A 20610-nucleotide genomic window follows, 5' to 3' on the forward strand; every position below is an offset into this window, starting at 1 on the left:
AACTGCAGTCTTTGTTTATCTGTTATTTCTCTCTATAATGTAAAGCCTATAATGCATAAGCCAACAGCTATGTATGAGAAAGTCTTACCTCGGATTTATATCTGTTGACGATATCTGCGGGTGTCACCATTCAAAATGAAAGCGCAGCTTTTCGCTTATGTCTTATTACTCATCATGATAAATTAAAATAAGGACGCATGACAGCTGACAGGACTCTGCAAAATAAACTGTTAAACTCTGACCAATGTGAGGAAAGTTTACTCGCACATGACTTTATTTTTTATTTACATTTACATTGTCATTTAGCAATCGCTTTTATCCAAAGCGACTTACAAATGAGGACAAGGAAGCAATTTACACAACTATAAGAGCAACAATGAATAAGTGCTATAGGCAAGTTTCAGGTCTGTAAAGTCTAAGAAGGAAAGTATTAGTAAATTATTATTTATTTTTTTATTTATTTATTTTTTTTAGTACAGGTAGTGGTATATCCAGAGTGGCAATTGCAGATTAGGAAGTGAAGTGGAGCTTTTGGTCCGTTTATATACTTTGCAGTGTGAAAGCAAACCGCACCAAGAACAAAAATAAACATTGTAACGATTTTAATCTCTGTTTCAGAACAAAATAATTAATCCACAAGTATAATAGCACATTTTATTTATTTATTTTTATATAATACAATATTTTATACATATATATATATATATATATATATATATATATATATATATATATATATATATATATATATATATATATAAAATAATTGGTATTATTATTTTTGAACAGTGCATCACTAGCTACATTCAGAACCAAAAGTCACCTCTAGCATTGTTTATTATTAATAATTGTTTATTCATTCATTCATTTTTTTTTTCGGCTTAGTCCCTACTCCCTTTATTAATCCGGGGTCGCCACAGCGGAATGAATGGCTAACTTATCCAGCACATTTTTACGCAACGGATGCCCTTCCAGCCCCAACCCGGATCACCCATGAGGAAACCCTCGCGAACGCAGGGAGAACATGCAAACTCCACATAGAAATGCCAGCTGACCCAGCCGAGGCTCGAACCAGCAACCTTCTTGCTGTGAGGCGACAGCACTACCTACTCCGCCACTGCGTTGCCTATAATTGTTTATATTATTTATAATTATTATGATTATTAATAATAATGTTAATAAATGATTATTTATAATAATTAATAATTTGCCCTATTATCTTAATTTGTATAAATAGTTGATTGAACACCTCAGATGTTCATTTCAACTATAAAAAAAACAAAAAATTATAAACACGTATGTTTTTGTAGCTTTGCAATAACAGTAAATTACAACATGGGAGAGATTTTTATCTCTCAACTCTTTCAGATGTGCTTGTTGAACATGTAGGGCAAACTTGACAGTGTCCAGTTACAGATGTAGGCCGATAACCCCGTTGCACAGAGTCTGTGTCGTCTTCTGGCTTTGATCTGTCTGTCGAGGCTCATGCATGTGTTCATTCGGAGCGCTGTCATGATCAGCGCAGGCGTTTTGTGTTGCCTCTGAAAAGTCTTTTGTTGTCACGTGGCCAAGCCTTTGTGCAGGTTTAAATGGTGAATGTTATCTGTAAAAGAGAGGGCATTCTGTAGACCACCCATGCTTGCCGTGCAGCATATTTTCACATTCCCACTTCAAAAACCAACACATGCGCTAATATTGGGCGGCAATTTGTCAGGGCGTGTGTAATTGCTGTTGTGTCTTTGAAATGGTTTGCAGTGACGAGTGGAAGTGGGTTTTCTGTTTGAGTTTAGAAGTGGTTTCTCCTCTTTACGATGATATAATGCGGTTCAGAGTTGGAGAGAGGCAATGGTGTCCTCCCTCTGTGTCTGTGCGGAGGCTTCATGAATGGCATGATAAGCTGCGCCTCTGAATGAAGTCTCACAGTGTCGGCGGTGGGGAGAAAGCCTTGAGGGATCCCGCTCTCGCACTCGCAGTGCAGATGGCTGTGGAGCGCAGCCAAACAAGTAATAAAGCACAGGATATCGGTGCATGTCTCTCACTCACACCATGTCAGCTCTAACTGAATGCTAAGACTCTTAAGCAGTGGTACCGTAGCATCACACATAGTCCGCTGTAGTTCACTGGAAACAGTAAATAGGCTAGCCACAGCGCTTAGAATTTCACTAGATTTGAAATGGAGTCAGTAAGTTTAAAGGTTTACGGGTTGAGCAGTTTCACGTTTTTTTTTTTTTTTTTTTTATAAGTGTCACTGAAAAGTAAAATATGTAAAAAAAAAAAAAAAAAAAAGATAATCCATTGAATGACAGAAAATAAACATTTAAACAATTATAACAAACATGCAGAATAGACTGTACCAAGCAAGCACTTTCTGTTTTTAAAAGATGTCTAATAAATGTCTAATAGACGTCTAAACATTGTAATCTTGGCTAAAAAGGGGCTAAATCTGGGCTGTCAGTGAAAATCTAATAGAGGTCTAAGAATAGGCCAAAACTAGTCTTGTCATCAAATAAACAGAAATGAATGACTACACAAAGTCTGTCTAATCTGTGACGACTAGTCTAGTTTTGGGCTATTCTTAGACGTCTATTAGATTTTCACTGACAGCCCAAATTTAGCCTTGTTTTAAGCAAGTTGTCTACGTTTAGATCTCTTTTAGACATCTATTAAACACAAAATTGTTTGCTGGGTATGGTCAGAATCTATTAAATTACAATATATTACTGGTGATCATTTAAAAAAAAGAATAGATAAACCACTATAATTTGTCAAATTCCATGGAAAAACATCCAACTTTCAGGTTAATTAGGTCGAAGAAGTTTTACACAGAATCACATTTCTAAATGTGTTGGATGTTGTGTTCATGAGATGCTTATTTCGGTTCATTTTGCCAACCGACAACCACCGCTCGTTAATAGAATATAAACGATTTACTAGGGCTGCTCGATTTTGGGAAAAATCATAATCACGATTATTTTGGTCATAATTGTTATCACGATTATTCAAAACGATTACTGGCAAAGTAAAAATTATTAGCGCTCCTGAGAATTAAAAAAATAAAATAAATTTCCCAAATGATGTTTCACAGAGCAAGGAATTTTAACAGTATTTCCTCTAATATTTTTTCTTCTGGAGAAAGGCTTTTTTTATTTTTATTTTGGCTAGAATAAAAGCAGGTTTAAATATTTTGAAACCCATTTTAAAGTCTATAATATTAGCCCCCTTAAGCAATATATTTTTAATTTATTATTCTGGCTTCAACTGTATATATACAGTTATTTTCCACCCTGCAAAGGAAAGAGAAATAAATACAATAGAATAAAAATATGAAACAAACTGTGCTTTCAGCATCTTCACTGTAGGAAAAACATTTTAGCTAAAACTCCTTCAGTCAAGAGCAGAGAGGCATGTTCTCCATTTGTTGTTTGATTAATAATGATAAAAACAGGCGGCTGCAGTGTTTCCATTGGCACAGAAAAACAGTATAAACAAACAAAAAAAAGTATAAAATAAATAGGCCTGCCCTAGATATTTATCACTTAAATGACAAATTTAGATTAAACAATAGGCTATATTTTTCCCATCATGTGTTTTTTTTTCATCAAATAATAATAGCAGGCTACCTCAAATCCATCGCTCCATCTAAAATGTGTCTATGCTTTTAATTAATGCTCCACTCAAATTCTTATATCACAAGCTTCTGTCAACATTTTTCATGTCATTAAAGGTTAAAGATGGTGTCTTGAGGATCTGGTTTTACCTGAGCTTTTCTGCTTTTATTTCCTCTCTCACTCATGGTTCATGGGCGATGTATAGCTGGGTATTTTGCGCGAATGTTGCTGTTAATGTTGTTATAATTGTAATATTAAATAATATTGTAATATTCAAGATTTGTATAGTAACACAGCTCTGGATAAATTGAAACAGCGACCACTAGTCTCTCCTCCATCTTTTAAGTTCTCTGTTGTCGTCTTGGCAACACAACCACTGCTGATACCTCAAGGGAAACCCTGCCTCTGCTTTCAATTGATTGAAGAATGAATAAAGTGCAAAAATGCAAGGTGCACATAAGCAACGTGCAAAACACTAGCGGCCATTAGTAAGCCATTCAAAATATGTGCCTCTCAACGCAAAAAGCATGTTTGCTGTGATCAGCCTCTTATGCAGCCAAACTTTTAAAATATATAAAATAAAAAATTTTAATCGTTTAACTTGTACCATAAATTGGTTTACAATGCACCCTTTCGGCTAACGGTTAATCGGTTATTTTGAGCATCCCTAATTCATAGAAAAAAACCACATAGTCTCTGTTTTTTGTTTATTTTATTTATTTATTTGTTTCAGTTAATTATCAATTGGTCAATCATACCATGAAATGTTAATTTCTACAAAATTAACATTTTATTAATAAATTAATAAATTTTATTTATAAATTCATCATTTTATTAATTATTCATTTTTTTATACATATTCAATATATATTTTAAATTGTATTTATTAATTTTGAATTGACTATCTAGGGCTGGGCGATATGGCAAAAATGCTTTCTTAATGATTTTTTTACATTGAACTATAGCAGTATACATTCCGATTGTTAAAATGTATCAATCAAATGCAACCCAGTACTGGGAAACACCCATTCGCGCATACTGATACACTACAGCAGGGGTCACCAATCTCATTCCTGGAAGTCCGATGCCCTGCAGGGTTTAGCTCCAACTTGCCTTAACACACCTGCCTGGGGTGTTTCAAGTATTCAACTTGCCTAGTAAGACCTTGATTAGCTTGTTCAGGTGTGTTTGATTAGGGTTGAAGCTAATATCAGCAGGACACCTAACCTCCAGGAACAAGTTTGGTGATCCCTGCACTACGGCCAATTTAGTTTATCTAATTCCCCTACACCACATGTCTTTGGACTTGTGGGGGAAACCGGAGCACCTGGAGGAAATTCACGCAAACACAGGGAGAACATGCAAACTCCACACAGAAATGATTTCCTAACTTGCCTATTCAGGACTAGAACCAGTAACTTTCTTGCTGTGAGGTGACAGTGCTAACCCCTGAGTTACCGTAATACCATCATTTAACCAGTATTCAGATATCTTTCGAGGAAATTTGCAATGTAAAATTCAAGCAATTGTTAAATTGCCAAAACTGTTTGAGTTATTTATGGCGCAAACACAAACTCTGCGATGTGTTGACAGTTTGACTTATACTCACTGATGCACGCACATGCTGACCTCTTTCAACTCTTTTTCCTCTTTCTCCAGATCTGATCCAATGCACCAATGAGATGAATGTGAACATCCCTCAGCTGGCAGACACGCTGTTTGAGAGAACAACCAACACCAGCTGGGTCGTGGTATTCAAATCCCTCATCACCACACACCACCTGATGGTCTACGGCAACGAGGTCAGCCTCACCACACACATGCACACGCTCTTGCACACTCACATCCCCTTTGATATCTATTCAATGATGAATGTGTACAAACTGAACTCAGAAATACTCATTCACACACTTTACTTGGACTTATTCCCTTCATCACGGGTCGCCAAATTCTGGAATAGATTGACCTAAAAAAGATTTTGCATTGATTAAATATTTAATAAAATTTTTTATTTAATATTTTTATTTTAAAATGTATTTATTTATTTATTTATTTGTATGTCCTATTTTAATATAAAGTTTTAAAAATACCTGGCAACTTTTGAATTTTGAATTTTTTTTGTTTTGTTTTGTTTTGTTATGTTTTTATCTTTAAAAATAAATTGTATTTTATTTTATTCCTGACTTTTGGCTAAATACATGTTATTTTTCCAACCTTTTATTCTTCATTGAACATTTTTGTAGAATTTTATTTATTTATTTATTATTTAATTAATTAATTTATTTAATCATTTTCATTTTTACGTCTTATTTTAACATGAATTTTTAAAAACACCTGACAACTCTTTTGAATTTTATTTTATTTTTAGTCATAAACTTTTTTAACTTTTTATTTGTTTTATTTAATTAGTTTCATTTAATTACACATTATTTTGCTTGCCTATTATTCTTTATTGAACATTTTTGTAGTATTTTTATTTATTTATTTATTTATTTATTTATTTTTTACATCTTTTAATATGAATTTTTGAAAATACCTGAAAACTTTTTAACAATTTTTTATTTTATTTTTAGTCATAAATTATATTTTATTTTATCCATGACTTTTAAACTTTGAGTTTGTTTTAATGTAATTACGTGCTATTTTGCTTACCTTTATTGTTTATTGAACATTTTTGTAGTTTATTTTAATTTTATTTTTACTTCTTATTTTAATATGGATTTTTGCAGTGCATATCCTGGCACTCTTTTGAACGTTTAGTTTTTTTATTTATTAATTTTATATAATTTTTATTTTAATTATTTTATATTTATTTGTTGAACTTTGATTTGCTTTTTTATTCAATTAGATTGTATTTTTATTTCAGTCACTTACAAATCACTTAAGCATTTATATATTTATTTATTTATAATAGCATTTATTTTGATTACCTAATATTTGATTTATCTTGCATCAAGAATATAATCTTGTATTTTTCTTACATTTTTCAAGAATAACCTAATCACTCTGTCGTACTTTTCATTTTAGTGATATTTCATATATTTTGTATTTTATCTAGTTTAACATTCATTAGTTATTGTTGATTTAATTAATGCATTTTAATAATATTTTTTAAACTAAAAAAATTACATATAATAATTTCAAATTTTATCTTTATTTTTTCTTGATCTTTAAATAAAGAAAATATATTTGTTATCTTACTTTTTACTTATTTAATCTTTAATTTTTATATTTTATCTTTAACCTGCAAAAGTAAGTTGGTTTTAAAACAAAATGAGAGTGAAAAACTAAGCACATTTTTTTTTTGCTAAACCATTCAGTTAGATATTTCAGCAACATTTAGTTAATCATTTTATTTCTGTCTTGAAGCAGTTAAATTTTCAACATGTGCTGCGACTCAGCTTTACCCTAGTGTCTTTGACAGTGCTGTTTATTTGCATGCTGACTAACTTCAGAATGAATTGAAAAGTGAGCTCTTTGTTCTTCATGTTGACAGAGATTTGTACAATATCTGGCCTCCAGGAACACATTATTCAACCTCAGTAATTTTTTGGACAAAAGCGGGTTACAAGGTAGGTGCTTTTTCAGCCCGACACTTCATTAGTCATTCTGTTTTTCCAAACACATCCCAGCTGTGTCATCCATTTTCATGAGCGTCCAAAACCCAAGACAAATGCGGACATGATGAATATTTGAGGAGCTGACAGAACATGCACTGCATTTTCACAGTCCTTCTGTTAGTCACGGTCAGATGTGCTGTTGGAGGGAGGGTCTGGGGTTTTAAAATGGTCTGTTCTCCTCAAGGCCGCATTTATTTGATAGAAAAAAACTCGATTAAAATCAGTTAGACTATGGAATATCACGTACATATAAGATAACTATTTTTGATTTTCTGGTTTTATAATGTCATTAATTCCTGCAATTCAATGCTGAATTTACTCCTTAAAGAGCCCCTATTATGCTTTAAAAAATGTTGTATTTTGATTTTAAGGGTCTCCAGCAACAGTCTAATATGCATGCAAGGTCAAAACAACACTTTCGTTGTCTTATAATTTGCATTTATTTTACCCAACGAATGGACACAATCTGCTTGTTTTTAAACTTGGATTTAGACGCTAAATCTGAATATAAACAGTTAACTAGATACAGTACAAACTGTGTGGAGCCATTACAAGCAACAAAACCCAGTTAAGTGCATATTTTGCAAGCTAGCATTAGAGAAAACAAGGAGGCAACTATTTTAATCGCACTTACTTAAACTTGTGAAATGGCGGAAGAAACTGATCCACGAACTGTGTGCTGTAAAGTTCCTGTCAAACTTACAAGGTCCCATACATCAAAAGTATTTTCTGATCCTTTAACAAACGGCCGAAGAATCCCTCGTTGCAGGGTAGATTATTGCATTAACCACCAGAATGTTCACTTTTTAACGTTTACTCCTCTTCCGTCATGATCAGTCTCACACACACTCACATATCTGCTAGCATTTGAAGAGAAAGGCTCGTTCACGTTTTACCGTATCTGGCACAGAACATATTTAGTATTGTTTCGCGTCAATGTTGATACAAACGGGTAAATGATCCGGACAAATGACAAATTATTTAAACGACCCAGAGTCGAATCTTTTATTAAAAAAATCAAGATTTTTAAACACTTTGCACTTTCAGGTTTACCCTCAGCTAGATGTCTTTATTCACTCAGAGATGTGTTACACACTGCATGACAGGTCATTGTCAAAAACCCATAATAAGGGCTCTTTAATGTATTTTAATGTCACATGATCCTTCAGAAATAATTCTAAAAATGGTATTTTCTTGTTCAATCATGATCAAATGTTTTTGGTCCTTGGACAATTTCTTGTAATTATCACACTTTCCCCCCTGCTTTTTACTTTATAGGGTTCTTTGAGGAAATAACAGTATTTATTTGAGATAACAGCATTTACTATATATATATAAAGTTTGGCTGAATTTAATCTGCCAATATTGGGATGCTGGGTAGTTTATAAAATCCTGCTAGATCTGACATCATGCTGCTTTTATTACTGCAGTAACCATGGCAACCCTTATTCCTGCTGTTCTATAGGCACCACCTGCTAGATCAGCGTTTTCATTCATTATATGAATAATGTTTTAGTTTAGGATTAGTGTCTTACAATCAGCATTTATTAAATATACTGTAAGCTACAACACGGGCTCATTGTGAAAACGTAAACCCGTACATATTTCTGGAGAGTAGGGGTGCCAAAATTAATTGTTTCTTCGGTGCACTGCGATGCAGACGCGGACAATTCGGTATTGATTCAGTAATAACCATAACCGGTTATTATGTAGTGACGTCATTTATCTCCTATGCGCTCTGTCGCGAGGGAGGTGAGCCCCGGTATTTACAACTCAGCCAACTCAGGGCCGGCCTGTGGCATAGGCACCATAGGCAAATGCTTAGGGTGCTGTATATCCAGTGGGGCGCCAGAAATAAGCGCGGTTCAGTTGGTTTTGTTTTCGATTTTTCTGACACACATATAACTAAAAAAACTCTTACCCTAAAAAGATCTAAAGTGTGTTTCCTACAGAAAGACAAAGCTGGTTATGTTTCACAGCTGTCTTTCTTTTTTTTCGCTCGACATTATGAGCACTGCTCCGTTTAAGCCCTCGCAGTCTGCGTTTACTTTAGCCGGCAGAGCTCGCACTGAGAGCAGCTCTCAGTAAGGGACCGTAGGAAAAGTGCTTCTTTTTTTCGTTTTTTTTTTTAGTTTTTCTGCTCCGCTCAGCGCGAGCTCTCCCTGTTGCAAGTGCTTAAGTGTGTTCGTGTGTGTGTGTGCGTGTGTTTGTTTTATTTGTTTGGTGCTGTCTATGTTTGTGTATGTGTTTGAATGAGAGACAGTGTGTTGCTGTGTGTCTGTGTGTTTATACAGACAGCATGTTATAGCCTCCCCCCTAAAATATAACACTATATATGGAAAGCATCGTCAATGCACCGAGATATCGAATTGAACCGAATCGATGGCATGATAATCGTAACCGAACTGTGAGACCAGTATAGGTTCACACCTCTACTGAAGAGCGCAAATTATGTAGCCAGAGCTATGTATGGTTGCAATTTGTCTATAAATCAAACGCTACAAGGTGGTATGATGCCACAGACTGCTTCTGTTTCTTTTCGTGCTACCAGCTGTGCCTCCATGTGGACGGCTTTTCTGGATTGCTTTTAAAAATGCTGTCAGTTGGGTTTAGGGAAGGAGGTGATTGGGTCAATCTGTGCGTTTGAAAACACTATCGGTTGGGTTTAGGGAAGAAGATGAGTGGGGGGGTCAGTCGACAGTAGCCTCTGGTGGATTTACGTGAGAACAGCAGGTGCAAATGGCACTCGTGAGAGAAATTTGAGATCTAAAAAAAGCGTACATAGTGGCCTTTAGTGGATTCGCGAAAACAAAAACGGCAAAAAACTTACCTCCTAACACATATTTTGCGCTATTCAGAAAAGTATACAGGGGTATGTATCAATAATGAACATGGGTTGGTAAGTTAAAATGTTGCCAATGTTAGCAGTTAAAACTAAAGTGGTGACGAGGTCTTAAATTGTATGAAAAGAGTCTTTAAAAAGGTCTAAAAAGGTTTTATATTTCTCTCTCCTAATTCCAGCATATACCCTGAATAGTGTAGGTCTCTCTCTCTCTCTTTCTCTCTCTCTTTCTCTCTCTCTCTCTCTCGTTGTCTGTCTGCTCTTCTTTCCCCGAACTCCCTTATGGGACCTGTTCGACAACATGGCCAACTTTCAGCTTAAATAAAGCACTAGTGGGTTTATTTACCCAAGGCTTTTCCCATGTTAACAAGCAGTCTGGCAGCCAGCACTCGCTAGAGGCAGCAGGGGAATCAGCACTGCGAGACTCTACTTTGGAGAGGCTTCCGAGAACAACCCTGGGCCCATTTTCTGAAAGTTAATAGAACTTTCTAAGTCAGATGATTTTTCAGTTCTTATGTCAACTTCATGCTGCTTTAACACTGACATACAGTAACCGTTTCATGTATGTGTATTTATATTTGCAAATTTATTCATTATAATAAAAGGGTACACACACAAAAGTAATTGAAGATATTTTATTAATGTTACTATTAGATTTAAATAACTGAGTTGACAGTTCATTTACAGATTTTTTTTGTTTTTGTTTTAACTAGATTAAAATTTTAAATTTTAATTATGGTAATTATGTATTTTATTAATGTGTATTATTATTTATATTTAAAAATTATACATGTTAATTATTGTAATTAGTATGTATTTCATTATATATATTTTTTTTGTTTTTCTCTTTGTATTTTTACAATTTACATATTTTTACTAATATAAATGAGTAGTTTTATTTATGTTGTTATAGTTGATATGTTCATAACATTGTTTTATTTTTCATGGGACTTTCCTGGACATTTGTTGAGTGGCACATTTAATAATTGACTTGAGTATTTTTGAAGACTATTTACCGTGTACTTCTGTGTTTTACTTTTACATGCTTCTATGCAAGCACATGACTAGCGGCATAAACTAGTACACATCATGATGACCTGGCATACTTGGGAGTCAGAAAAAGCTCACGGGTTCTGATGTTTGTCATGCATTACACTAACACTGTGGAAACCTGAATATTTTTTTTTTCTTCCTGTAAGCAATATAAATGAGTCACAGTCGTGATAAAATATTGTAGTCTGAATTCAACTAAAATATTTTTCAATAACTGGAATCAGAGCATGGTCTGCTGTATGACTAGAGTTCACCATGACCCTCCGGTTGTTGAAACTAAAGACAGCATGTTCTCTTCTGTGTGCAGGATATGACATGTCCACCTTCATCCGAAGGTACAGCCGCTACCTGAACGAGAAGGCAGTCTCATACAGACAAGTGGCTTTTGACTTCACTAAAGTAAAAAGAGGGTAGGTGTTTGTTTGTTAGTTCTTAAAGGGACGGTTCCCCACAAATTAACATTTTCTGTTCATTTACAAATCGAATCTCAGGCCATTCAAGATGTTTTTTTTATTATTATTTTTTTTATCATTAGAACATTTACCCTTGATTTTGAATTTAAAATGATTTAACACATCTGTAACATTTGATTTGTATGCATTTTTTTAAAAAATGTGTGCAGTGTCATAAACTGACACTGATTAAAGCCTGTAACAAAGAATGTTTGATTTTTTTTGCTTAAATGAGATTAGGATTGAATCTATATATTTTAATGGGATTCAATGGTGACATTTCATCACCGTGGAATTAGATGGTTCTATCTGCATTGTAAATGATTTTGAGATATTGAGTTTCAAAGATTTTGCATTACATATAGCAAACGATACATGTTTACAGTTCTCTTTCATACATTAACATGACACAGAGACCCTAAATGTACTCTTAATGTAAATGATCAAAGTTCCCTTAAATTTGTAAATTGGGGTAAAATAATCAGGGCAAATGCAGACAGAATCTTCTAATTATAAAAGTAAATTTCCGCTTTGAGTTATAAGCATTACTTTTCAAGAAATAGAATCAGTCTGCTTATTCATTTAGTTTAAAAGAAATGGTGTTCTAACATCGTTGATGTTTTAGAAGGTTGCATTTTTTGCTTTCTATACAATTTATTTAATGTTTTAGGATGAATATTTGTTTTCTTGTTCAAATTTAACATACAAGGCTGTGTTAAATATTTTGTCCTGTGCAGATGTTAATTTGATGTAATTAATATGGTAATATTTATAACATTATTTCATTATATTAATTATTAAATAATATTTATTGAATTATATGCCCCATAAATTAAATTAAATAATTGCCCCTTAAGGCTTAATATTAAATTTGAAGACTTTTAAAGAAAATAGACAATGAGCTAATGCGTTGTTTAACATTTTTAACAGTTACATAAACACTGAAAATTGTTCACTGATTATTTATGTATATGTATGTATGTATGTGTGTATGTGTGTGTGTGTGTGTGTGTGTGTGTGTGTGTGTGTGTGTGTGTGTGTGTGTGTGTGTGTGTGTGTGTGTGTGTATATAAATATAAATACACACACACACACACATATATACACACATAATCAGTGAACAGTATATTTATATAAAATCACATTGTATAAAGTTTTTGAATAACTGTTTCTTTTTCAACAATGTAAAATTTAACATTTTATCTCAATGTCAAAAAATGCTTCTAAATCATCACATTTACACACCTTTTCAGTTTTACATTACTTCTTTTTCAATTTTGTGTGGTGCAGCATTATTTAGTCAACTTTGATTTTGTGTTTCGTTCTGGTCTTTCCCGCTGTCAATGGGGAAGTCCGGTGAAATGACAAAGAAAGCTAATCCTGATTGGTTCCATGTGTGCATTTGAAATGAATGGCTCATAGAAAAAAAGAAAAAAAAAAACATAGTCAAGCTAAAGCTTTTTTGTTTTTGTTTTTTATAAAAAGTCTTATTGTAGACAACTTATAAAAAAAATCACAATGTAAATAGGTTTTCATTTAATAAGAATGTGTAAATAACTCTATTTTGACAAAAATATTAGATAGAACCTTAATTCTAAGGTGATGATTTGTGACCTGAGAGGGAATTCATGCTGTTTTCAATAACAGCCAACATTATGAAAAAAAGACAGAATTGTCCATTCAGCTGAAACTTTGGTCCTTGTTAATAAAAAAAAAAACACTATTTCATCCTAAAATTGAAAACTCTTAATATTTTCTTTAACGTGGCTCTTTTTTTGTCATAGTGCGGATGGCGTAATGAGAACTATGAACACAGAAAAGCTTCTAAAGACCATCCCTATCATCCAAAACCAGATGGATGCACTCCTCGACTTCAATGTAAGTTTATGTTGACAGCAGGTCGACTATGCTTACTCAAACCAATAGTGCTCTTGACCTTATGGTATTTTTCTAATTTGCAGTTTTTAGTTCTTTTATCTTAAACTAAATTGAGTTTGGCTTGTTTTGTTTTGCCAGGTAAATGCCAACGAGCTCACAAACGGGGTCATTAATGCAGCGTTCATGCTTCTGTTTAAAGATGCCATCCGTCTGTTCGCGGCCTACAATGAAGGGATCATCAACTTGCTTGGTGAGCAGTTATCAATGTTTTCAAAAAGTCACTATGGGCTGTCCTACATATTGGCTTTTTACCAGTTATCTGGGTTATTGGTTCTGGTTACAGAGACCTTTGAACTTAAAATATCAGCCTGCTCATCGACTATTGCATTGGACTCTGACCTGACTCGTCACACAGATTTATGACCGCTCGTTTATTATCCGAATGGTTCAGCTCATGAAATAAACCATTCATGTACATTTCAATAGTCTCTGAATGTATTTTTAGGGCCAAGTAAGGACAATGTCACTGTTTAGGGCAGTAAAAGCTGGAATGCACTGAGCAAATTTCATCTAGAAGTGGTGATTAGCCAATGAGTGGGATTTAAACCAGGTTATCTAAATGCTTGCGATATTGCTACTTGCCTCATCAGATCATATTGAAAGCACAGCGTTTAAAAATATGTTGAAGTAGACCAAATACTGATATGCATAAAGCTCTTATTGTTATTTTTTGGGAACAGTTGAATAATGAAAATCGTGATAAGCGAAGTATTGTTTTATTATAAAAAATGTTTTAATTCAGGGCTCAAAATTGTGAATGTTTTGGTCGCATATGTGCCCAAAAGTTTATCTATGCGACCTTAAAGACCTTTCAGGGCTCGAAATTAACTTTCTTACTTGGTAGCACCGGTGCTCCCAACCTGAAATATTTAGGAGCACCAGAAAAAATTTAGGAGCACCGGAAAAAAATTAGGAGCATCCAGCAAAAATGAATGATATATTTGACAAGTTGTATATTAAGGGATTTATTGTATTTGAAAACAACATCAATTGGGACTAACAAAACCCAGAAACGACTATCTAACTAATGCTGTGATGACTTAATATTTGTGCAATAATTCCAAAATAAATGTTGAATAATTATAAAATATTATTGATTATGATGATGACAATAATATTAATGAATAATTTTTCTCATCATCATGCTGCCTTGAATGTGCTTTAATGCAAGTTATCTGCTATATTAAGTCCTACTGTTAATTTATGAAAAATAAATTGATGGTTTGCATCAAACACAAATGAATGAAGCATTGTAGTAAGAAATATTTATTTTGTACTATTGTTTTTATATGCATGCCAATTTAATAAATAATATTTCTGCTACAAAACAAACAAAATAATATAATAAATCATTCAATCCAATGCTGAAAGCTGCAAAGCAGTCATCAGTAATTAATAGAAAAATAATATACACTTCAAGAAAGAACGGACAAAAGAAAGGAGGAAAAGTCTCACTTATAAAAGTTTTGGTTTCGGTTCGTGTCGTTTTAATGCTCAGCCTCGTTACGCGCTGAATTACATTTTTCTGTGTTTGCGGGAAAGCATGCTAGTCAGCCGGCCCAATACGAGGGGGGCAGAGCAGGATTCCCCCGATGCCCACCGGCGCAATACTGTTCTTTGTTATAACCCGCATCATATCAAACTCAGTAAAGGCAAGCTTTTTTGGCGATGGTGTTTTAGCGGACATTTGCGCTGTTGCAGCCTGCTCACGAGGAAACGTATGAAAAAGTTATGAATTGCCGTGAGATTGTGTTGGCTGAACACTCAGTGCATGCAACGCATTGAGATTCAGTGTACATTTCACTCTTCAGCCGTTTGCAATCCCCGCGGTCACAAAAGCTCCCTCCCTGTCATCTGACAGCGGAAAGTCTTGAGTGATTGACGGCTAATATGAACCAATATAGTGGCAGGGAAGAGCGAATTTACCACGTTTTTAGAAAAAACAAAAACAAAAACAGGTCGCACTACAACCATAACATGCAGTCGCACGAATGCTCCCAATATATATTATGAGTCACATAGCTTAAATTTCGGGCGCATATGCGACTAAAATGGTCGCAATTTCGAGCCCTGCCTTTATTTGTGTAACGTTTTCACTGCGCAATGTTTTTGGAGACATTCATGCAGAATGCATCTTTGCATCCGAAATGCAAAACGCAGCACTCAGGAACAGTTTAAAATGGTTGACATGTCAACTTGTTGCAGTAAACAAAACCCACAATGCTTGCCCCGCCTTCAAGCTCTTCTGATTGGCCCATTGCTTTATAACTCAACGTGAATGGATTGGTTAATATCAGCTGTCAATCACTCAACCAATGTCTTTTACCTTCAGATGACAGGGAGCTACAAAAATGTGAAGCGCTGAAGATAAGAGACTGAAAACAGCACTGACAGGTTTTGTTTTAAAAACCACCTAAAGTTACAAATAATTTGTGATCATGTGGTGAATGTTAATCCACCATATACACTTTTTGAAGAGTGGATAAAAGACTTTCATTGGGTTTAAGAACGCTATAAAAATGATTAAAGCATTTATCTTAAAGTTGGTGTGACAGAGTTTGCAGGTAACAACATTTGCCACATTTAAACAATTCAAGTGCGAGAGGTTCTGTTTAATCCTTCACTTAATTATCTGGATGCTGTCAGCTGTGCAAGTGGCAGCTTTAGACCATTTTGAGGGATGTAAACAAAATACAATGGTCCCAATGTATTTCCTGTTTTATATTTTTAATTTCAATAGCTTCTGAGAATCCAAAAAGAGCTACATAATAATAAATAATGTCATGAGAGCTGTTTTAACATTGTTATAATTAAATTGCCTCGTTACAGTTATGAAATAATTTGATAACAAGCAGGAAATTGTTTTCATAGCCCAATAGCTATGTTTTCATCCAAAAATGTGAAATAACATTATGCGCTAAACTAGATTATCTTATAAGAGACGTGCTAATAAAGCAGCGTTTCCATCCAAGTCAAAGCAAAAAATATTGTCACTTCCTGATTAACTGGTGCCAAATATCAAGAGTAAAAGCGTAATTTGTTGTGGTAGGAGAAGCTGTGTGAGTTGTTGCTTCATTAAATATATGACTTGCACCTCAGAAAGCAATCTTGACACGCATTGAACGCGTGGTGGCGTTTGCAGACGTGAGACGCGGAGCACAGATGCTCTTGATTCTGGAGGTCATTAATAACATAATAACATTAAAACTGAAACGATTACGGCGTTTTAGAATGACCAAATAAACATTTCAGATGTTTTAGTGTGCTCAGCCTTCTGGTTTATCCATTCGCACACATTATTATCAACACATGATCTCTTAACAAAATCACATGACCTTTGTTAATGCGCATACTGGAATTTGTGCAGTAAAAGTGTTTCCACCATATTTATGTGCATCTCTTCTTATCGAATAAAAAGTATATCCTACTTGGTTATACGTTTTTTTAATGCACATTTTCAAAATTGATGTGAATCTTGGCGTTTTCCATCAACCGTTTTTGTATTCGCATATCCAAAATGCGCATAAAAATAGGTGGATGGAAACGTAGCTAATGACATTGAAATGGTCTGAATGTAAAATTTAACACTCTGTACATCATCGCAGAACGGTTTGCATACACTAAGAATAAACTAATATTGCAGCTCATGAAAAGACGGTTATTGCTATTAAGATGACATATTCAAATATTAAGTTATATGTCAAAAGCATTGGTGTAATATCGAACCACAGTTATTACATACATCACAGTTATCATTAAGATTCTTTCATGTCAAGCAGTGCATGCTTCTAAAATTTTTAAAGTTAGGAGCACTAGTGCTACCAAGCAAAAAGTTTCATTTCGAGCCCTGTAATTAATTTTGTTGTTTTTTTTCATATTTTTGAGAATAATCAATAGTGGACAAGCACAAAATGTTTCCGAACTATTAAAAACTGCATTTAGCATCATTTATAAAAAAAAAAATGCATCTTCAAACCAAATCTAAAGTCAATCAAAAAGAGTCATTGTGAGTCCAATTTCAGTTTAGTCTTAATGTCAGTTCCATTAATTCAGACTTGTTTTTAGTTTTTTAGTTAATGGTGTTTTAACTGCTGTTTTATTTTTTCATATATATTTATGTGCATGAAATTAAATAATTATTTTACAGTTTAAATAGTGAATATATACTATTGCAATTCCTAACTAGAGCGGCTCTTTCTTGTGTTTGTGTTGGACAGCACTTTTTTTTATGGGCTAAGCTGCATCTTTTGGCCTCATTCAGTGGTTACATATTGAACGAGGGGTTTCTGTGAGAGACTGACATACTAGTGAGAGCTGCTTTGGGTCATGTTGTCATGACAGATGCCAAGCATAACTCTGTCTGGTGAAAAGCAGACCTCTTAAAATGTGGTGGGAAATGGGAAGGCAAAAATAATCTGACTTTTCCCTTTTCCCTTCTGCAGAGAAGTATTTCGACATGAAGAAAGCACAGTGTAAAGAAGGCCTGGACATCTATAAGAAATTCCTCACTCGAATGACAAGAATCTCAGAGTTTCTCAAAGTGGCAGAGGTAAGATTGTGTAACCTGCACTATGGGGCTCCCAGCTTATGTAACAAGTACAGATTGCTATATTTAGAAGCAATACTATTTATCGGTCAATTCAAATGTGTTTTGTTTAGAGGCAACGTTTTACAAAGTAATGGCAAGCATACATAAAACACACAACAACAATATATAGGCTGTCCGCTGAGTCTTAAAGTCTTAGATTTTAAAATCAAATTCACTTAAATTCACTAAAATAAAGTGTTGTAGGTCTTAAATCATTTGAACCAGGTCTTAATTTTGCTTTCAAGTGAAGCTACTTAATCGGACTGACATCCATTCAATGACAAAAAATACATGTCAATAAAAGCTGCAGCTTAATAGGGATCAACATTAACTCACTCCTCCCTCCTCATTACAGCAAGTGGGAATCGACCGAGGAGACATACCGGACCTGTCACAGGTAAGGGCATTAATTGACCTTGGTTTTGAGTATAAACGCACATTGTTTGATTGCTTCCCTTTCTACTTATGTCACTCTGCCCTTAACGCCCAGCTTGAGCTCCACAGCCAAACTTACAGTAGCACTGCTCAGTGAGATTTAAATGAGCGCCAGTTGTAGAACTCTCTAACATGCAGTTACCTAGAAATCTCAGTGCTTAACGTCAGTTATAGATGGAAAAGTCATCTGAGAGTTCTAGAACTGTGGCTAATTTGCTTGTGCATTGAAGCTGCAAACCACAGGCCGGCAGCACTCGGCGCATGCGGACATCTCTGCATGACACAGATGGGGAAACGATTCTAGCTGTCCTCAATGCTCGATTCATACAGCACATAAAGGTGTGATGCTCACGGTGGCTTACAAGCTTGAGAATGTTTGCAGTTTAGATTTAGGCTTAATTTTGCTTTTGAAGAGCTAGCTTTTAACATGTTTGTTCATTCAGGAGACAGACAAACAAGAAGGTCACTCTTTTTGTGTGGTAGATTTGTTTTTCGAAGCCAGAATGATGATCATTAATATTACTCGAGATATTAACATTCAGAATCAGTTAATATATATTTTTTTATATCATAACTTAAAGGGATAGTTCACCTAAAACTGCAAATTCTCTCATTTACTCACCCTTCATTTGTTTAACTTATTTGAGTTTCTTTCTTCTGTTTGCTCACACAATCGTTTTATTTTGAAGACCGTTGGAAACTGTTAATCATTGATTGCCAACGAATTTGTTTTTCATGCTATGGAAGTCATTGGTTACCGGCAGTGTGCGAATTATACAGTGACAATCGAAGGGGTCAACTTTTTTCTAATGTTAGGTTGTGTAATACATGCTTCAGTTAATCAAATGTATGTGTTTATTTAAATTACATCTAATTTATTCATAAAATGCATTGTTTCCGCTACATTCATTCTTCCATGGCGGGGTGCCACACCAAAATTCCTCCCGCCACATTATAGTTTCTCTTCAAAAACATTCAGTCGTCGTTGTTGTTGTTTTTTTAATAGCAAGTTAAATTCACATCAAACCGTATTAAAAGACAAGTGAATTATAACAGAGCAAACTTTTCGGTAATTGTAGTGGTGTTGTGCGTTATTCGTTTAACCCTTTAAGGTGACATGCTGACTGACTGACTGTCTGACAGATGCGCTATGCGTGAGTCTAGCAAACACGACATAGCTTTCAGTTACGATAAACACAGTTTCCATAATTATACTTAATACATAAGTCTATGGCTCGTCATACAATGACTTTATCTTGCTGGATTTTATAGCAGTTTCACTTTACTTCATGATGCATTATTGCTGTTCTGTAGGTCTATTGGAGACATTCATAAATATTTCTAGCAAATCTAATAAATATTAGAAACATTAACGTACTAAATCGCACTTCAGCAGTGTTTTTTTGAGAGTGCACAAGAAGATCTGTGATTGAGCAGCGTATATTTGAGGACGTGCAAGACGTTTTGCGCATGAACAGAGGAATCATGCGTGCCAGGAAAGAGATTTGCATGCTCGTATTACATAAATGCGATCTCGACTTGTTATACTGCGCTCGTGACATTTGTCATTTAAATAACACCATAGGTTGTTGGAAGATCTGTGTAAAAGGCCTGCCACCACAGCTGGAAAAAATCCTAGAGGAAACACTGAAATGTATTTAAGTTTTTAGTGTTTTGTGGGATATTTAAACCCAATCCCAATTCTAATTTTGTACCCCTTCCCCTTGGCCCTTGAAACGGAATTTGAAGGGGAAGGGCTTCAAAATTTACCCCTAAGAAATGGGACAGCACTACTGCACCTGCACATGTTATTATATGTCATTGCGATCTCTTTCTTCATATGAGATCAGATGATCGCGAACATGAAATCACTGAAGGCAGTGATATCATGTTATCATAATGATGTAATGTGGTAGTAAGCTTGTAATTGTTGTACTGTGCATGACACCGTGGCCATATTCATCTATGTAAACACACGAAAACAGCATTAACATTATACCAGACGCTGTAAAAAGGTCATTCCTAACCACTAGACTTTTCTGATAGGGTATTTGAGTGTCAATGTTGTGGGACT

At 34.5% G+C, this 20610-nt stretch overlaps 1 protein-coding gene across 53 annotated transcripts in view; it reads left to right on the forward strand.

Annotated features, from left to right (window-relative positions):
* The window catches only part of picalma (phosphatidylinositol binding clathrin assembly protein a), an 88597-nt gene that overhangs the window by 24614 nt on the left and 43373 nt on the right, over positions 1–20610 (forward strand). For all 53 annotated transcript variants that reach the window (XM_073913634.1, XM_073913642.1, XM_073913636.1 and 50 more), the window contains 7 exons: positions 5268–5410; positions 7105–7180; positions 11431–11533; positions 13360–13453; positions 13592–13703; positions 17956–18062; positions 18457–18498. In XM_073913634.1, the coding sequence (XP_073769735.1) occupies positions 5268–5410; positions 7105–7180; positions 11431–11533; positions 13360–13453; positions 13592–13703; positions 17956–18062; positions 18457–18498 (677 nt within the window). The remainder of the gene's footprint in view (positions 1–5267; positions 5411–7104; positions 7181–11430; positions 11534–13359; positions 13454–13591; positions 13704–17955; positions 18063–18456; positions 18499–20610) is intronic.

The sequence above is a fragment of the Danio rerio genome, chromosome 10, assembly GCF_049306965.1.
Source record: "Danio rerio strain Tuebingen ecotype United States chromosome 10, GRCz12tu, whole genome shotgun sequence".
Taxonomy (NCBI): Eukaryota; Metazoa; Chordata; class Actinopteri; order Cypriniformes; family Danionidae; genus Danio; species Danio rerio.